Below are 18,965 nucleotides of genomic sequence, written 5' to 3' on the forward strand. Positions count from 1 at the left end.
ATTATATTTATGCTTTAAACCTTTAAAATTTATTTGGAAAAGGTTTTAATCGCCATTTTTCTTAAAAGACTTTTTAGGATGTTCTAATATAATCCTTTCGCATTGAGGCTTTAGAATTAAACCTAAAATTTATCGCTCTTTTTAATTAATTTTTTTTTTATCTTAAAACTAATATTTCCTCTCATTTTTTTTTTTTTTTTTTAATTATATCCTAAATTTTAAAATAATAACCCTTCTCTATTAATTCTTTTATTAATTATATAATAAAATTATTAATTCATACAACACATATTTAACATTTTACTAAAGTATTACTTTTACTTACTTCCATATCCCACTACTTCTATGACGTTGCACAAACCTACTTCCATATCCCACTACTTCTATGACGTTGCACCGGTTTGTGCAAATGCTAGTTCTATATACGATGTAGGGTTTCAGGGTCGGCGACAATGCTCTTTAACTTTTTAAAACATTTATATCTTAAAATGGGTTGTTATATCGGATGTAGGGTTTCAGGTCCGCAGATATATCCTTCTCCGAGGGGTTTCAGGAGGGCCTCTTACGCCGCGCCCCCTTTTCAGGTAGACGCATTTGCAAATATTTGCATTGTGCTATTTTTCTTTCCAGGCGGCGGATTGACTTGATCGGTGCACGGACAAAGGTGCATTTTTGGATAACCGATGCGGCTGGTTCAGATCCTCATATGCAATTGGATAGAGGTGAGTCTAAGCCTTGATTTCTTTTGTCCCTCTCAACCCATATTCTCTTATCACGATGTCTTTTTTGTTTTGTATTTCCGCTTCACATTTTCCAGAAGAGGTGCTGCTTATATTTGCTTTCACAGACTCACAACAGGCATATTTTTTCAATCTGTGTTTTTTTTGGCGCATTTATTGGCTTACATATCGATTGATATTGATATATTTTCCCTCAATTTTTCTAATCTTTTATTTCATCCGAGTATAAAGAGATAGATTCTGTAAATGCTTTAAGCTTCGAGAAATATCAGAACGAAAATATACATTCTTTGCTAAGCCTGAAGAAGGCATTGATATTGATTGAAGGGTCCTGTAACTTCTCTAAAATTCAGAATTCTTCTTTTGAGGCACTTGGATCATCTTCAGAATACTGACTGTCATAAGAATCCCCATTCGAGGATGCAGAAAAATGTTCGTGTAAGATATGACAATCCTTGATTTCACTTCATAACCTTGAACCCTCAGCCAACTGTAGTCCTTCCTTCCTCAAGGTGTCTGCTTCACCATTTAATTCTTTGTAGACATGTTCAAAGCACTCTGAAATAAAAATGGACAGAGCGTTTGATTTCATCTTCTACTACTGCCATTCATCCAATTAATTACTAACAACTGATGAATTTAGTAACACTTGTTTAACAGATTCTTCTCCTACAGGAAAGTAGCACAGTCTGAATTTAAAGGCTAATCAAAACTGTAATCTGAATGTCGTTTGAGCCTATAAACGGACACAGTTAGAAAACATGCACAGAACATGTAGATCACTATCGAGAACCCCTGTTAATGCTATTCCATTATCATTGAATAAAAAGCTGCATCACTAACATATCTCAGTGCAAAATGCACTGCCCCCTTCCAAGTATTAGAACTTGTGTTTTGTGGCAACCTGATGAACTTGCCTAGGCTGCACCATGTACTGAAAGTGTTGACTGCAAAACAAATGTTAGGCCTTGTGTTAACTAAGTACATGAGGAAACCTATCAATTCCCTGTATACAGATGTTCATCAAATCTGAATTAGAATCAGCTAAGTACAATGGATTTACTACCACAGGGGAGTAGCCATGGGTTTGCACTACATCATTTGAAATCTCATCAGAATTTCAATTGCATACACTGGAGTAGCCATGGGTTTGCAGTCCATCATTTGAAATCTTCTAAGAATTTCAATTACATACTTTTTCTGTCCAAGGAACACTTCACCTGCACTTTGCTACACCCCTAGAGCTAGCAAGTAGTGCTTCAAGTCATGACAAATTCTCTTGCCAATTTTGCCCTGCACCAGTTTGTGGATTCCTTTTAACTTCCTGTGAGTGTAAGATTGTCTACATATGGGACTAAAACAAGCAGATTAGAATGATCTACCAAATTGTAAAAATTAGAGTCTGCATCTGTCTCAGTGAAACCCAAATCTGAAAGTTACTCATCGATCTTGGAGTGCCATGCAAATGGTGCCTGTTTCAACTCATAAAGGGCCTACTTCAACTTGTAAACATGGGTCTCAAGCCTATTCACCTAAAAGCCTCTTGGTTGGTTTATTCATATAACTCCTTAATCAACCTATTAAGAAATGTTGTCTTTACATAAATTTGATATAAAATCCAATGGAAGATTGTTGTGAAAGACATAGTAAATCTGATAGAGGTATATTTAGTAACAAGAGCAAAAGTCTCCTCATAGTCAACTCCTTTTTAATGGGAGAACCGTCCAGCCACAAACCAAGCTTTGCAGTTTTATATGCTGCTATCTGGTGCATGCTTAACCATGCATGATTGTTGTAAGAAAAACTAGAGTCAAATACTGACTTCTCCACTAGTCTAGGCACTATCTCCTACCCATCATTCTTTAGGAGGAGATGTATTCCTCCATCATGGCATTTTGCAGTACTTGCTTCCTTACTGCCGTTACTAGAAGGTTTTGTTTCAATAATGAAAGATATCAGTGCAACATAACTAGGGAACTTTTTAGGAGGGTGGCTTATTTGAAGGGAAGTAGTTGGAGCACCAACTTACTCTGTTGCCTCTTTTAATGTCTAGATTAGCCATCTAGGCTTTCTAGCTGAACTTGAAGGTAAAGAGGCACCCCTTGCACTTCCAAAAGCTTGCTGATCTAAGTATGCGTTTCATGATCTTTTTTATTTCTGCAGATCTGTTTTTGGGATACCAAGCTCTTCTGCCTCCATGGTCACTATTGGAGGTTCTTGAGACTTAGAGGACCATGCATTTTATTCAAACTTGGTATCTTTGCTCACAACTACTTTATGTTGAGATGGAATGTATATTCTATAAGCTTTTGAGGTTTCACTCTAACCTACAAAAATGCCCTTCAAACTAGAAGGTTCCAACTTGGTCCTTTTCCCATCTGGAATATGAATGTAGATAGGACAACTGAAAAACTCAAAGATGTGTTACTTGAGGCTTCTGAATTCCTCCAGTCTTATCCTTCAAAATTCTGTGAGGATACCTATTCAAAATATAGACAATGATGAGACATGTTTATACACAGAGACACATGAGCAGAACTAGATCATGAATCAAGGCCCCAAACTACTGAGGGTTGTAGGGAACTATCAACATTTTCTTGATTCTTGATTTCATGCAAAAGGTATCAAACTCCTTTGGTTTTTGTGAATTAAGTCTAGGACTTCCTAGAAGAATCATCAATAAAATATTCATAGTAAATGTTACTTGATAAGGAAGTTGAAGAGATGGGCCCACATACATTTGAGTTGATTAGGTCAGAAACCCCTCTTGACCTATGTTTACTGCCAGGAAAACATCCTTTACATGCTGGCCAAGTGCACAACCTTTGCACACTCCTTTCTTCTCAGCCTTGAAGATTGGCAATGCCCACACCATGTTTTTCAAGATTGGCAACATTCACTAGTGCAAGTGACCTAGTCTCTTTTGTCAAAGCTCACACATGTTGTCACTATCATACCCTAAAGTTCTTATAGGATTCCCTTGCAATTTAGGATGAGGACTTGTTGATCTTCAAAGTTAGCCATATATGTAGGATCTATCATCACTGAAATTGGAAAGAGATTTTTAGTTAAGCTAGGTACATACAAAACATCATTAACTTAGTAAGCTTAAGGATATCACTTGATGGATCCCACTCTTGCAATTGGATATGTGGCATCATCACCAAGTTCTACTAAAGGTACTCTTGTTAGAGGTTGTATGTTTGCAGGCTCCACTGTCCACATACCAGTCCACATCAGACATGATGTCAGATGATAGGCATGAGACCATTGAGAAGTGTATCTCGAGATTGGATGAAAGCTCATCCACTTGAGCTGATGCTTTTGTACTCTTTACAAGTTGCTTTCCCTTCCCCTTCTTTTGATGACATTGGAAGCGAAGTGCCCAAACATTTGACACTTGAAGCACTTGATGTGGCTCAAGTCCTTCCTTCCCTGGTTACAAGAACCTGGCTTCTCTTTCTTCCCTTTTTGACTGTGAGATGTATCGTGGTAAATCCTATGTAGTGCCCAATACGGATCAATGTTTTTCCCAGGAACAATATGGATCAAGTTAGCTTGGATAAATGGTAAGTATTTGATTTAATCCAGCTGGACCTCTTATAATGACCATTTGTAATTTATTTATATTGCAGCTGCCCTGATTCTTTTCTGAACTAAAATGCTGGCAGAGTCTAGGCTTTATCTAGACCTTAAATTTTCATTTGATGTGAAATACAGGATTGTTCCACTTCCAACAATAGTGATAATCTGGAGTGCAGGTGTGGTTAAATGCTTTATAAGATGAGGGGAGTAGATTCATCATGGAAGATTGTGTCAAAGGAGGCAGAGGTTCAACCAATCTGTTCAATTATTACTTAAGGGATTTTTGTTAATAAAAAAGGTTTCATTTGTATTATTAGATTGGCAATGACTGAAGGTTTCTTTTTATGAGTAGACAAATATATATAAAGTTTCTAGTGTATTATTATGTCCCTGCAGGGACATATAGCATGCGGTCTCCTGTGTTTTTCTGTTCATACATATAGCCAATATATTTTTTACCTATAGGTTACGTTAGGTAACAATTTTTATTTTTTCTACAACAATTTGTTAAACCCTTTATATGAACTCTGATTTGGTGCTGCAGGTATGATGCCAGCCTTGGTAGATGGAGTGCTGGGGCCGATGGTGCGCTGATGTTGGTTTTCAGTTCAGCTCTATGGGCAGAAGTCTATGTGAAGAAGAGGTAAGCATCAATGTCTCATCTCGGTTCATAGCAAAAGGGTTTTTCATATCAAGCAGCATAGAAATAAGAATGAGGAAGAGTATTGGGATAGGCAGTTTTACATTCAAACCAAAGTGGTCATGCACATGATAACACGAAGAGGAGAAAATTCTGGCTATTTGGGTAAGCTACCCATTTTTATTGTCTATCTACCCTTCTTAGTTCCTCTTTTCTTGTTGCCCTTCTTCGTCTTACTAATGGGGACAACATTCTACTCCTTCTAGTTGAAGTCATTCCGTAGCCTCTTCAAAATGGGAAGTTTTAACTTTTTTTTGGCCTAGATGTCATAGCCAAAAATTTTCCAAAAAGAACAGGACCTATTTAATGCAATGAGTACTAGCTTTTCACCCTTCACCTCCTCTCAATTGCTGCAAGCTGATCATGGAGATCAATAATCTTCATTAAGTAGGAAACTACAATATCCTTTTACTCATTTGCAGGGATTAAGCTTATTTCTTAGCAATGTCTTTTGTTTGTTTTTCTCACTCTGATAGAGTGACTAGAGAATCAAACATGTACTTTATTGTGGTCTTTTTGGTGATGTGAGGGATCTAATGATCCTTCATAGATTCAAGTATGACTCACTTGACCTTGGCCATCTTCTTTTTATGATTTACTAATTACACAGGTTTGGGAGGCTCTACAACCAGTTTCTCAATGAAGTTAGACAAATCCTACTCCAACAATATCTTTGTGCCTAGAGGCGCTCACCAGCCTGGTATGGAAGAGATGTTGTAATGTCGTGTCTTGATATGTAAACATTTTGACTCAGTCAAATTGCATAAAATGGAAATGAAATAAAATTAAAAAAAAAATAAAATTAATAATTAAAATAAACTTGAGGTAAAATAGTCAATTTATTGTTGGTGGTTTTGACAACCCATGGTTTTGCTAATGGTATTCTTATGTAAGAATAATTTCTCACTCTAGATCCATCTTAACTCCAGATCTATCGAGTGTCGAGAGGGATCAAATCTATTGAGGTGCAAACCTCTTTTAGAGTGAAAAGAAATTTGATCCCGCCAAATGCTTGGAAGATCTGTAGTTAAGATGGATGCAGGCTGGTTACCTGAGACTTCCCTGGGATGAAGTTAAGAGGGACCTTCCAATCTGTCCATGTATTTGAGATTGACTGTAGCCATACTACTGCATTGGAATATCACCTAAACGAAAGTTAAGACAGATCAGCAGCCTAACAAAGAACCCGACAACTTGAAACTTCACTGTGCTTTTCTCAAGCATGGATCATAGCATCCAATCCCTGCAGCCTCCTGACAGCTCCCTTTCATAGGTAGCAGTCCTACTATCTATTCAAGGATTTTTAGAATGTTTCAACAAACCTTTCTATGATACCATTATGAATTTTTGTCTAACTCATTGTAAACAGATTCTTCTTCTAGTGGAAACTAACACTGTCTAAATTTAAAGGCTAATCAAAACTGCAATCTGAATCTCACTAAAATCTACAAACACAGTTGGAATACATACATTGGAACACACAGATCAATGTCAAAAACACCTGTTACTGCTATTCCAATACTGCTGAATAAAAATCTGCTAGAAAGGATTTTGTGTAAGAACTGAAACTAACCCTATTACAGATCCATACTCTCACTCTTTCTTATAAGTGACACCTAGGGTTTATAAAAATAGATATATTACTTAGATCTCTGGATCTGTGCTCTATCTAACTGATAAAAAATGAATTCAGAAAGACTGAAAAATAAAACAGAACTGACTCATCTAACTTTAGCACTTTATCTTTAACCTGAAGTATAATGATAAAATTATCTTATTCTTTTTATGGCTGGTCCATACATGCATGTGTGTGCCCTTATTGCTGGAATAGTAAAATTTGTGATGTGCTCCTACTGTCTATTTATTGCTGCATTCTCACCAACAGATCATTATGCTGTTTGGAATTTAATGCTGCATGGATTTGTGTAATGCTGCTGTAATATAAGGTGCCCAGATCTGCCATGTGTGCTCCAACCTAGTAGAAGATGATCTGGGGTACACTATCTAACAACAATGAGCCAACAAACACTGGTATTTTTTTAAATGCCACTGTGGGCTGCTAGCTTTTAGAGTATTGTTAGGGAAATAAGCTCGGTGTAGTTATTTGATCCTCACCTAAATCTGTTTTAAATCTGATACAGTGAGAGTTATTGAGATAGAGAACACGTATGGCTTCCCTTTTTTGGGGGGTACCTTGACTAGCTCCATCAAAGTAATCCCCATGTTCCAGATTTGTCCATAGGAGCACGAATCAACTTTTTCTGTGTTGGGGTTGATGAAAAAGCTTTGAAGTTTGAGAAGATTGACTGACCTTGGAAGGCACATTGAAAGAGTTATATACCTGTCTTCAAAGATTTCAACATTTCTATCTTTCTAGATATTCCCCATGATACTATTAGAGGAAGGCCTTTGAGGACTGAGTTTTGCTACCACTTTCTAGAGCACTCTTCAGCATAACCTCCTTGTCCACAGTCCTTTATCCTTGTCAAACCATCCAGATTTCCTTTATTAAGGACAGAATATCAGTAAGTGGTCTATGTTCTTTTCAACTCTTTTACACATGATACATTTGCTTGGACTTGATCCATTTCTTCTCTTAAGAACTTCCTATGTGGGTGCTCTATTTAAGATTGCCAACTGCATGTAAATAATGAACTTTTGAAAGGTTCTTATCCAGATGCGCTTCCACCATGAGAGTGTGCATTCTGGTCTGTCCAGGGTACACGATTCTTATCCTAACTTTGGAGTGTAAATCCCCAAGGCTGGATTTTAGACCAGACATGTTCATCATCAGAGTCTTTTATATAGGCATGGCACACTTTTGATTTGTTTATAAATCCTTTTGATTGAATATTTTCTTGGCCTTTGAGTCGTCTCTCTATTCAGCGCTATTCCAATCCTGCTGGCAAATGGAGGAGTTTCCTGGTCCAGCTGCCTGGTCTAGATTGAAGAGAGTTTATCACTGCTTCTGGCAGCTTGTACTCAGCTCCACTGCTTATCCATGGGTCTATACTGATCTTCGCCTTAGCCTCATTGCAAACCTTCCATGCCAGCAATCTGCCTATTAAAGGGAATGTTATAGTCAGTACTTTCAATAATATGGATGCATTGTTGATTGACTTGTTTGGGTTTTCAATCCAGTCTTCTGCTGAATTGGGCTCAATATATCTCTGAATGTGAATCTGATTCCACAGGTCCTCTTTTGATATTAGTCTCCACATACACTTGGCTTTTAGGGCTTTCCCGAAGGAATGATATTCGATATGTAATGCATGTGGGCTTTTTTGTATACCTTTGTTTTCTTAGCAAAATATAGTCTTATATTATAAAAAACAGATCAAGTACTGTAATTGCTTTCTCTTTGCATCCATGCTAGAAGAGCCAACATATCAGATTGGGCATCATATTTGGAATGTCTCATGTCATTCTAAGGACAAAATCCACAACAATGATAAGATTCAATGTTTGCTTTTATTTTTATTGTGCTCTTTCCAGCTTTGTGGCTGGAATGTGTTGTAGGTCCAATTGAATCTGTATTGAGTTCAACCTGATTGTACAATGTATTTTTCTAACTTTCTACAAACGTGTTGTTTATATCTAGTATAAGCAGATGGGGGATAGACTCATGGAGTACTAGGCTTGTGTAGTTACATCCTGTAATTAATCTATTAAGATTGGTTCTGGTCTCCTTAAGTCCATATCCAGATGGGTCATGAGGGGAATGCAGAAGTTGATTTTGTATTCTTATCGGCACTGGGTCATAGATCCCACGATCCTTCATTTAATGTCTAGTTTTTGTCAATAATTAGGTTCTGTTCTTTAGATACTCCAATCTTTAGTTTTAACTTTTAATGTTTAGTGTTCTTTTATGGTGATTATTTTTTAGTATTTAGATCCTGTAATGATCCTTCTACTATGATTGGTTCTTTTTAAATTCTTTTCTAAATCCTTGATGTCAAAGGAACACAATTTCGTTATCGAGTCAGGCAAGTCTTTGTTCATTGGAATTAAAAACATTTTACGGAAATGGGAGTGCTACCAGGAAAAAATTTAGATAATATAGTTTTGTAGTTTGATGCTACAACAAATTTTGTTTGTGCTGTCACTGCCTTGTTTGGTTATTGGTATCAATTCTACTTTGGTACTACATTTAGATACTTCAAGCTACATCATTTCCACATAAGATTGATAGGAATTTGACTATGTAGTGATTATAAAAAACACTGTTGTTTATCTATCCTATTTTAGTACTACCACACGACTTGCAATTGTGCTAAACATAAAATACGAAATAGTTAAAATTTTGATCCATTTTTTGCTTTTGTAAGAAAACAATAGTTTATTTTAACCAGTGTTCCATGAGGATGTGTCCCCTATGGTGGGGTGCACGTATCCACGCTTCCCACACACCTAGGATGGGAAGATGCTCAGGGACATGTTTCCCCACGCCCCCTTTTAGGGAGACACAGGGAGACGCAGGGGGAAACGTTTCCCTACTGTGGGGATGTGTTTCCCCAAAAGGGGTGCTTCTGGGCAGCTCCCCTAAAAAAGGGCTAGGTGCTCCCCCTTAATTTTGCTTGAAACAATAATTTATGAGTGGGAAAGCTCAACATTCAACCCTAGGGCCCTATTAATTGACTTAGGATGTTTGAGAGTGGTTCTGACCTCATTTTATTTCATATGGAGAAAGTAAATTTCAGATTCCACTCAAAATGCATCAGACATAACAATTTTTAGGATTTCAGGAATGAGCGAATTGCGATGTTTCCATTGGGCTCTATTATATATAAGGGTTTGGAACTACCATTTAATCAAGAGCACCAAGCCCAAAAGCACCCCTTTTGAGGGGGGCCATGTTCTGCTTAATTTTTTTTCTAGTAACTGTTGTAATATAGAAATTAAAAAAAATTATAAAACAACCATAAAAAAAAATTAAAATTAAAAAGAACAACACATAACAAATATCAAAACCTAAACTAATTTGCAATCTCTAACTCACTCATTCGAGTTACCAAGCTTATGTCTACTCAGCTTGCTGCGCAGCACTATTTGACTTACCAGTTAGCTCTTGCACCTCCTCCTCCATGGCACTCCTAAAATGCTCATTGGCCATTTTTAATCGTCAGTTTTAACTTTCGAGTCTTGACTTTAGATATGGATGACCTTAGACTGATTCTTTGACTTTCACTCTTTACTTTTTTTGAGTTTGAGTTATATCAATTTACTATTCCAATCTTCAGGCTTAAGTATCTACTATAGTCTATTTTGGTTAGTACTAATTAGATTCTAGAATCACGAATTTAAATTTTAAATCAATTTAGAATCTAGAATGATGAATGATGAATTTAATTTTTAAATCAATTTAGATTCTAGAATGTTGAATAATGAATGATGAATATGGGTCAATCTAGTTCATTATTGAATCTCGTGGTGTATGAATGAATGATGTATGTATTAGTATGAATGATGAGTATGGATCAGTGTATTTCATTATTTAATTCAATCATGTACGGATCAATGTATTTATGCTTTCATTATTGAAAATATATATATATATATATATATATATATATATATATATATATATATATATATATATATATATATATATATATTAAAAAAATTATATACCGCCATATCCCCCTGCCCCCTAATTTTACCTAAAATTTGAGGGTACTCTCACACGCCCCCCCTGTGCATCACCCCAGACATGCATCTCCCTATCCCGGAGTCTTGGTGGAACATTAGTTTTAACTTGCCAACATAGAAGGGTTGAAAATATAGTATGACTTCATATTGAAATATGACCATGCCCTTCAAATTTGATGCCAGGTTGAAGAAGTATTTTAGGAAAAGTATTTTGAAGTGTGTTCTAGTGTTTGCGTTTTAGAAAATGTTAATCTGTTTTCAAGCTTTCTTTTCAGTTCTTATAACTGATTTGTTTGTTTTACTTTAGTGGTTTATTTATAATAGTTAAAAAGGCTTACGAGATTTAATGGAAACCTTTTATACCCACACTAGATATGCCAAAAAGACCTTAGACGTGTGAATGCCAATTTTGATGCACCGTTCATATTGTGCAGTTGTGATGTTTTTTGTTAACGATTGTGCTGAATAGCTTTGTGTCGAATGATGCAGGTACCTTCAAGACAATTTATACCACATACGGGAATCACATGAGATGGATCTAGATTTGAAGATAGAATTCTTCAAACATGTTAACTAATGCATTCAACTGTCCAATGTTCTTAGGTAGCAGTCTTGTAAGATTTCTTCTGACAATATCTGGTAACAAGAGTATTATTGTAATCATTAAAATGTTATAAATAAGATATATGAAATAAAAATTCAGGTATTGAATTTTTCATTAAACATTATTTAGAATGTATTAATACTTATAAGTATCTTAGACATGTATTTGTGTGAAAATAAATTGAATTGGTTTATGTTTAAGGACAAGGCATCCAAGGCGAGGTTAACCAAGACAAAAGTCACTCATCGTAGTGGCCAGAAAGGTTTAAAAGCACTGATAACAACCTTTGTAAGTATATTAAACATGTGATATTTTTTTAATAAATTTTGTACTAGAAGAAAGTCATTGTTATCTAATTTCTCCCTATTTACTGATTGATAGGAACTAAAATATGGAAGACCTCCAGATCATTTGGAAAAGGAGGTGCTGCAGCAAAAGAGATGGGTTGAATTTGTTGTTTGGATGGACTCTATGGTATGTAATCTTAGTTGGATTTCCAATATACTTTTAAACCATATTTTCATTTTATTTTCTAGTACTATTAGATATTATATCTTACCTCATTTTATGGTTAACATTGTATAACAAAAACATGTGTTGTGTTATGTAATTAATACTAACATGTAATATTGATTTTTTTTGTCAGAATGCTATAGGTAATGATTGCCAAGACGATGATCCAAATTATGTTCAACATATATCAGGAGATGATGAGGATGAGGATGAGGATGATGGTGGTGAAGGAGGAGATGATGATGATAGTTGCGGTGTTGGTGATGATGTGGATCAGAGTAATGAGGATGGTCAAGATGATCATGAGGATGATCTTGGTGGTGGAAGCTAGGCATGCACATGCATTGTTTTTTTATGAAGAAATTATTGTGTAGAATGACATTGTTATGTTTAGATGGGTGTTGTGAATTTACCCTATATCAATGAGACATTTTGATTTTGTAATCATACAATGAGTTTGATTTATGTATGTTGTTAATTTATCGTAGAATAACGATATTCATGAAATATTTTGATTTGTTAATCATATTTGAATTTTACTTGTTTTGATTAAAAATAATACTGATTTTATTAGTATTATGTTGCTATTTTATATATGTTTTGAAAATTGTTAATGACACATTGTTATTTTTTTGGATGGATGTTGTCAATTTCTCTTAAATTTCTTTACAAATGATTTTGAATTGTGATATCTGCTTTAATGATATTTAGAAACTATCATATATTTCACTATGAATCTATAAAGGGGGTCATATATGTAAAGAAAAATATACTCTATATAAGAAGTCAAATGCGGATGTAACCATGGATGCAAAATTGAAAGTAAAATTGGATGTTAAACTAGGAATTAATACAAAATGCAAACAATTGACATACAAAGTGTTTTAAATTAGAAGTGAAAAATTGTGCAATAGTTGACACAAAGAAGGGAACAAAACATGGCATACAAAAGGATATCAAATTGGGCAAAAACAAGGACACATAAATGGGCACCAAATTAGATGCAAAAAAAGACAACAACTAGATGTAAAATAAGATGCAAAGTTGAGCGTTAAAAAGAAGCAAAAAACGTTACAAATTAATATGCCAAATGATGATGCAAATAATGGTGTAAATTTGGGATGCAAACTTGGGTGCAAAAAAGGAAAAAAAAAAGATGTAAGAAAAGACATAAAACAAGATGCAAAATGGGGCTGAAAAAAGGTGAAACCAAGGATGCCATATTGGATGTAAAAAATGATTCCTAATCACCTGCAAATTTAGGCTCGAACTCAGACACAAAATTATATGCAAATGTGGACACAAAATGAGGCAAAAAAAGATGCAAATTTGGATGGTGAAAACGATGTAAAACTAGACGCCAAAAAAATGCAAAATTGGATGAAAAAGTCGGTGTAAATAATGGTGCAACATTGGACACAAGTAGACACAAAAAAATGGTGCAAAAAGGGGCATAAAATAGCTTAAAATTGGATGCAAAACTTGGTGCAAAAACAAATACAAAAGTAGACGTAAAAAATGGCTCTAAATTGAATGTACCATTAGACACAAAATAAGATGCAAAGGTGGACACAACACATGACTCAACATAAGATGAAAATTTGGATGCTCAAAATGATGTAACATTAGATGCAAGAGATGGTGTTAAAAATGATGCAAAATTGGATGAAACAAATGACGCAAAATATGGTGCAAAATGAGATGGGAAAAATGGAGACAAATCAAATGTAAATGTGGATGTAAAAAATGGTCCAAAAAAAGATGCAAAAATGGGCACAAAAATGGATGCAAAATTTGGTGCTAAATCAAATTCAACACATGGTGCAAAGATAGGCACCAAAGCTGGTGCAAAAATAGAAGCAAAAACTAGTGTAAGACTAGATACAAAACCTGGCGTAAGACTAGATGCAAAAACTGACACAAAATGGATGCATAAAAAGACGTTAAATTGGATTCAAAATACAGTGTAAACTTGATGCAAATGATGGTGCAAAAATGGAAGCAAAGAATGACACAAAATAGGAAGCAAAAGAGAATGAAAAATAGATGCAAAAAATGACACAAAACTAGAAGCAAAACCTGTCATAAAATAAGATGCAAATCTTGGTTCAAAATTTGACGCAAAAAATGATGCATAGTTTGGTGTAAAAAATGATGCAAAATCTAGCGTGAAAAAGGATGCAAAATCAGGTGCAAAAAAGGACGCTTTAAAAATTGTACAATAGAGCCAAATTTAGCGCCAGGTTGCTCATCACAATTACAAAAAAAATGCACTAAAATCTGGCGCTAAATCTGGCGCAAATCGCTGGTTTTGTTGTAGTGTTTAACGCTCTTCACACTATTCTTCTTTACAATCCTGTAGTTATCATTGTTTTTTTATTTATTGAAACTATTGTATGCAAGGTACAGTTACATTTACGTCTCGCTCTAAAGTCAAGACTTAGAAAGACAAACCCCATTGCAATGTTTGTTTCTGTGACTAGAATATTCATTAGCAAGCAAGATCCTCCCCTCAAGAACATACAGATTCATATAGAAATTAATAAGGTGTTCCTCATCGATATCTACGCAAGAAGCTGAACTCTATATACATTATTTATGTTGGCTGCATTTGGGGCCATTGCAGTCAAATAGAAGGGTAGAAAATCATTCGTTTTTCTTCTCTGTATGAAGTAGCGTCTCCAGAATAGAGAAGACAAATAAGGGACCAAACAGGGGAGGCATAGGCGGCTTACTAAAGGCCGCAGCCAGCTGCCCTGAGCTTTGCTTCTCAGATATACTGGCTTCCTTTCCATTCACATGCGGTTCTTTCACATGATATTTTGAACTGGGTTTGAAATACACCTTTGTCGGCTGGTTCTGCTGAACGAGCCATTCTGCAATACAGACATGCAATATGAATGTAGTCAGGTTCCTAAATTTTGGAAGATATTAACTCCACAACTGGGAAATCTAATTTGACATTTTCAAGAACCACAAGGCTTTAATTTCATTGTACCAGCTTTTCTTGGATAGAACTTTTTCAGGATATTCTTACAAAGAAACTCCGCAGTTATCCACATACTCTAGGGCTTCAGTTCAGAACACAAAAATGAGACTTTTCTTTTTTGGTTAACAACCAATGAATATCTCCAATGACCTGCAATCCAAGTCTACAAATTGTTTAGTATGTGTTCTTGCTTGCACATTGCACATAGAAATTTTGCCATTAATTCTATCTTATGAAGTTTACAGCATTTGTTTAGGAAAGTCCCAATACGCCAGTTTGAACCGATCATGATCCACTGCATAATTCTCACTATATTCGCACTTAGAAATTCAAATACACAAACTAAAACCCCAAGACATATTTGCAAGTTTAGACAGAAGACAGTACCTAGAACAAATTTGGTTTCTCAGGAAAGATATAACCAGGAGCAAAGAACTCTCATACTATCAAGGAGTGGCAGCTACTCTATAGAGTGGACCTATCAATTAAGATCATGTGTTCTGTCCTTTGAGAACAAATTTGGTTTCTCAGGAAAGATATAACCAGGAGCAAAGAACTCTCATACTATCAAGGAGTGGCAGCTACTCTATAGAGTGGACCTATCAATTAAGATCATGTGTTCTGTCCTTTGAAAACAAATTTGGTTTCTCAGGAAAGATATAACCAGGAGCAAAGAAATCTTATACTATCAAGGAGTGGCAACTACTCTGTAGAGAGGACCTATCAGTTAAGAACATTTGTTCTGTCTTTCGAGATCACAAGTTTGAGTCTAGTGGGGGAGGTTATGTAAACCAGCATAGACTCAAATTATCACTGTGCATAGGTGATAGGGATTTCATCCATTAATTTGGTGTCTGACTAGGTCAATTTGAGTCTAGCGAGGGTAAAGTATGTACACCTGCATAGACTATGTAGTCAAATCATCACTGCACAGAGGTCATCTCTTGTCCCATAAACAAAGGGATTTCATCTGTTAATTTGGCCTCTGACTAGGCCTTGGCCTTAAAATTATATCATTCATATAATTATTCAAATAATTGATATCTGAATAGGCCTTGACCTTAAAATTATATTATTATGATAATTTAATTTGGAGATTTATAGTGTCTTTAAAGAATAGAAAACTAGACTAAGATTGGGCTTATTGCTCTGTTCCAGAATCAACAGGACTAAAACTGGAACTCTTGAGCACCTGTCTCAATATACAAGACAAGTTTAGCCTCTCTCTATAAAGAGAAGAACAGAGGAAACAAAATTGGTACTTTACAGCAAAGTTTCCACAATACATACAGAGTCTATAACTTGTATGCAGTGCCGAACCATCTAAAGTGAAGTAGTTCAAATGAATAGTCATCACCAATCCAGTGGACATCACTGAAAAATATGCATCTCCAGGTAATCCAAATGAAATCCCCATTATGGCACATGTAGATTTGCAGCTCCAGAATAAATGCCAGATGGTCTCAACTGGACTGTGCAATGAGGGAAAGCCTCATCTGTGACTCCGTCAGTAACAACCACTCTTTAGAAGGTAGGCCCCGATATAAATACCAACATTTTGAAAGAGAGTCTAAAATCCTGAAAGGCTCTAAAGGATCATAGTGTACAACGTTGATTTCCCCACAAAGATTAGTCTTGCACATTACACAAGACTTGATCGAGAAGATGATCCTCAATGTTTCTATCGAAAGCAAACATAATTGAAGGTGGTTTTTCAATCATTGACAAACATAACATAGCACAAAAAGTGCAAACTATTCAGGATATCCAGGATTCCTTAAAAACGGGGCACCTTAACTGGTTCATTTTGTACATGACTCTACCAAATAAAGGCAGGGTCCAGAAAACAGATTAACAAACCCTAATATTGCAGCTATTGTGGGAACTTAACGCATGGTGGGCATGTTTTCTGGAGGCGCATCCTTCATAAGAATATCTGGTCATGGATACGAAATCTGTTTACAAGTATCTTTACTTCACAAATCTACTGGCGTTTAGCAAGTAATACTGATGGTCACTCTCTTATAAATGTTTGTTTTAGATTCTCCAACTACTCAGTGTTAGCATATTGGATTTCCTCAAGAGATTGAAATAAGGCAGATATAAGAACAAGAGTTCATGCAATGTTGGCATATCTGATTGATTGCCTTGACAAGGGATTGTACTAAGCTAGATGTAAGAGCAAGGGCTCATGCAAGATTGGCATGTCGGATTGCCCTGAAAGAAGATTGTAATGAGCTACAAACTAGATCAAGAGCTCATGCACAATACCCCAATTGCAGGTGTAGGTAAGGGGTAGGAAATTTGGGTATACTGATGGCCAAGCACAATCTTAGGTTCTCAGAAATGAGATCCATGTTCAAACCCCTTAGAGGACATAATCAAGTGGAAAACCTCTTTTGTTTTGTTTAATGATTTGCCAATATCTATTGCAGTACATTCATAAATTCCTAAACAAAAAGTCCAAGTACGTGGTACAGTCCGAGTATGTGGTTCAGAGCCACACCAAATGCATGGGCATGTTTGTAACCGGACGACTCTCTTGCACAGCAGCCACATTCTTCAGCGCCATCGTTTTCCTTGTCTCTTGCACAACAGCCATTCTTCAGCGCCCCTACAGCCATGGCCTGTGCAGCTGAGGTTCCCGATTTGCAAATATGAACCAGAACTGAAACCCCACCATTAGCCTCAATTCCCCAAGCATTTTCTGCATTGCTCGTTAGCCCTCCAATGGCCGCCGCAGCCTTTTCTTTACACAACGAGCTCCGGGATTCCAAGAGCCGAACCAATGGACCTAAATCGCCCTACGTTTTTTTAAGGGTTTTTAATGTTTTAATTTAATAAGAAAAATTAGACGGCTGATTTTTGTTCAATCGTCTAACAAAAGATCTAACGGCTACGATTAAGACAGAAAAGCATTTGGGGGAGTTCATTTCAGAGGGGAACGCCTTACGGCGTAATAAATATATCTTAAAATATTTAAAATATAAAGTTAATTAACAACTAAAAAAACTCAAAACTATTATAATAATATATTTAATAAGGAAAAATATGTCACTTGTGATAATTAAATCTAAATGAAAAAAATATAATAATATACTTATTAAGGAAAAATATGTCACTTGTGAAAACTAGATCTAGATGGAAAAAATAATAATCCTATTTACAAAAACACAAATTTTTTTATAAATAATTATTTCAAATATAACATACACTAAACCTTATTTACAAAAATTCAATTATAATTTATAAATAATATTAATTAATTAAATTTAATTAACAATATAATCTCATTAATCTATATAAAACAAGCATTATAAATAATATTAATTAATTAAACTTAATTAACAAAATAATCCCATTAATCTATATAAAACCAGCAATCCTGTTCATATTTTTTCCTTAATGAACACATATAGAAAATATTGCCAAATGGCATAATCAGTATAGTATATTGTGATTGGCATACGAGGAAAATTAATGGAAACTATAAAATATTTAGGATATTTAAATTTGATAAATGATACTAAATGCATATATGAAAACCAAATAGAGATTATTTTATAATTTAACTATAATAAAAAATAATAGGTGTGATATAAATTATTCAGCCCTCTAACCAACGTCCTCAGTAAACTAGAAAATTTCCTCCATCTAAATTCCAGAACTATCAGTCCAGTTTTGTATATTTTATCGATGCCAACAAAAAGGTTTTATTTACCTTAGAAAAATAATTAGACAAATTCAAACAAAATAAATTTCTGTGTTTTATTTACCTTAAAAAAACAGTAGACAAAATCAAACAAAATAAATTTCTGGGATGTCATGATTGAGGTAGCCAATCAAAAATAAAGAAAAAGCAACCAGATACAAAGTACTGCAGTCTCGTTTTGGAAGTCCAAAAGAAATTAGTTTATATTTGAGTTATGCTTTGAAACATAATAATTTTCATACGTAACTCAGTTTTGGAGAAAGGCACAATAACTTTATGTGTAATGATTTCAGATATAGTTGGTTTGTAGGTTATTTGTTTTTGGATTTGAACCAGTGATCTATCGCAAGGAGTGCCTTAACAGTGCACTCATTCACCATCAATCCAAAACCCCATGGACTACTGTAGGCTATTATTAATCACAAGTCTGATCCAGAATATTTTCCAGACATACTATTGTTAATCACAAATCT

The 18,965-nt window shown here is 35.2% G+C and overlaps 2 protein-coding genes across 5 annotated transcripts; one reads left to right on the forward strand and one right to left on the reverse strand.

Annotated features, from left to right (window-relative positions):
• The first annotated feature begins 383 nt into the window (after nucleotides 1-383).
• LOC149157961 (uncharacterized) lies at nucleotides 384-12,282 on the forward strand. 4 transcript variants are annotated; one of them, XR_016262017.1, is made up of 5 exons: nucleotides 384-722; nucleotides 11,164-11,313; nucleotides 11,480-11,566; nucleotides 11,660-11,752; nucleotides 11,925-12,267. XR_016262017.1 is itself a non-coding variant. In XM_089437685.1 (5 exons), exons 2-5 carry the CDS (start codon nucleotides 11,241-11,243, stop codon nucleotides 12,163-12,165), a joined length of 459 nt encoding a protein of 152 aa, XP_089293811.1. In that variant the 5' UTR covers nucleotides 384-722; nucleotides 11,164-11,240; the 3' UTR covers nucleotides 12,166-12,282. The 4 variants fall into 4 exon arrangements, 2 of the variants coding, with proteins under 2 accessions (XP_089293811.1, XP_089293812.1); XM_089437685.1 differs by having other exon boundaries at nucleotides 11,164-11,288; nucleotides 11,935-12,282; XM_089437686.1 differs by having other exon boundaries at nucleotides 391-722; nucleotides 11,164-11,288; nucleotides 11,925-12,261.
• A 1,951-nt stretch (nucleotides 12,283-14,233) lies between these two features.
• Nucleotides 14,234-17,590, reverse strand: LOC149157962 (uncharacterized). Its single transcript, XM_089437687.1, has 3 exons — nucleotides 17,287-17,590; nucleotides 14,790-14,930; nucleotides 14,234-14,667 (listed from the first exon to the last, which is right to left on the reverse strand). The coding sequence occupies exons 2-3, from the start codon at nucleotides 14,851-14,853 to the stop codon at nucleotides 14,438-14,440; spliced, it is 294 nt and encodes a 97-aa protein (XP_089293813.1). The 5' UTR covers nucleotides 14,854-14,930; nucleotides 17,287-17,590; the 3' UTR covers nucleotides 14,234-14,437.
• Between the last annotated feature and the right edge of the window lie 1,375 nt (nucleotides 17,591-18,965).

This window comes from Pinus tabuliformis, chromosome 5_2 (genome assembly GCF_031772625.1).
Source record: "Pinus tabuliformis cultivar Carrire ecotype Pingquan chromosome 5_2, CPIR1, whole genome shotgun sequence".
Classification (NCBI taxonomy): Eukaryota; Viridiplantae; Streptophyta; class Pinopsida; order Pinales; family Pinaceae; genus Pinus; species Pinus tabuliformis.

What these genes read in the sequence shown, in the direction of transcription:
- LOC149157961 (XM_089437685.1), top strand. Translation starts at nt 11,241, where the DNA reads ATGTTAACTAATGCATTCAACTGTCCAATGTTCTTAGGTAGCAGTCTT. An exon ending in TGTTCTTAGGTAGCAGTCTT is followed by an intron (nt 11,289 to 11,479) that starts GTAAGATTTCTT and finishes TTTATGTTTAAG; the next exon opens with GACAAGGCATCCAAGGCGAG. An exon ending in TTGTTTGGATGGACTCTATG is followed by an intron (nt 11,753 to 11,934) that starts GTATGTAATCTT and finishes AGAATGCTATAG; the next exon opens with GTAATGATTGCCAAGACGAT.
- LOC149157962 (XM_089437687.1), bottom strand. Translation starts at nt 14,853, where the DNA reads ATGTGGATAACTGCGGAGTTTCTTTGTAAGAATATCCTGAAAAAGTTC. An exon ending in GTTCTATCCAAGAAAAGCTG is followed by an intron (nt 14,668 to 14,789) that starts GTACAATGAAAT and finishes TCTGTATTGCAG; the next exon opens with AATGGCTCGTTCAGCAGAAC.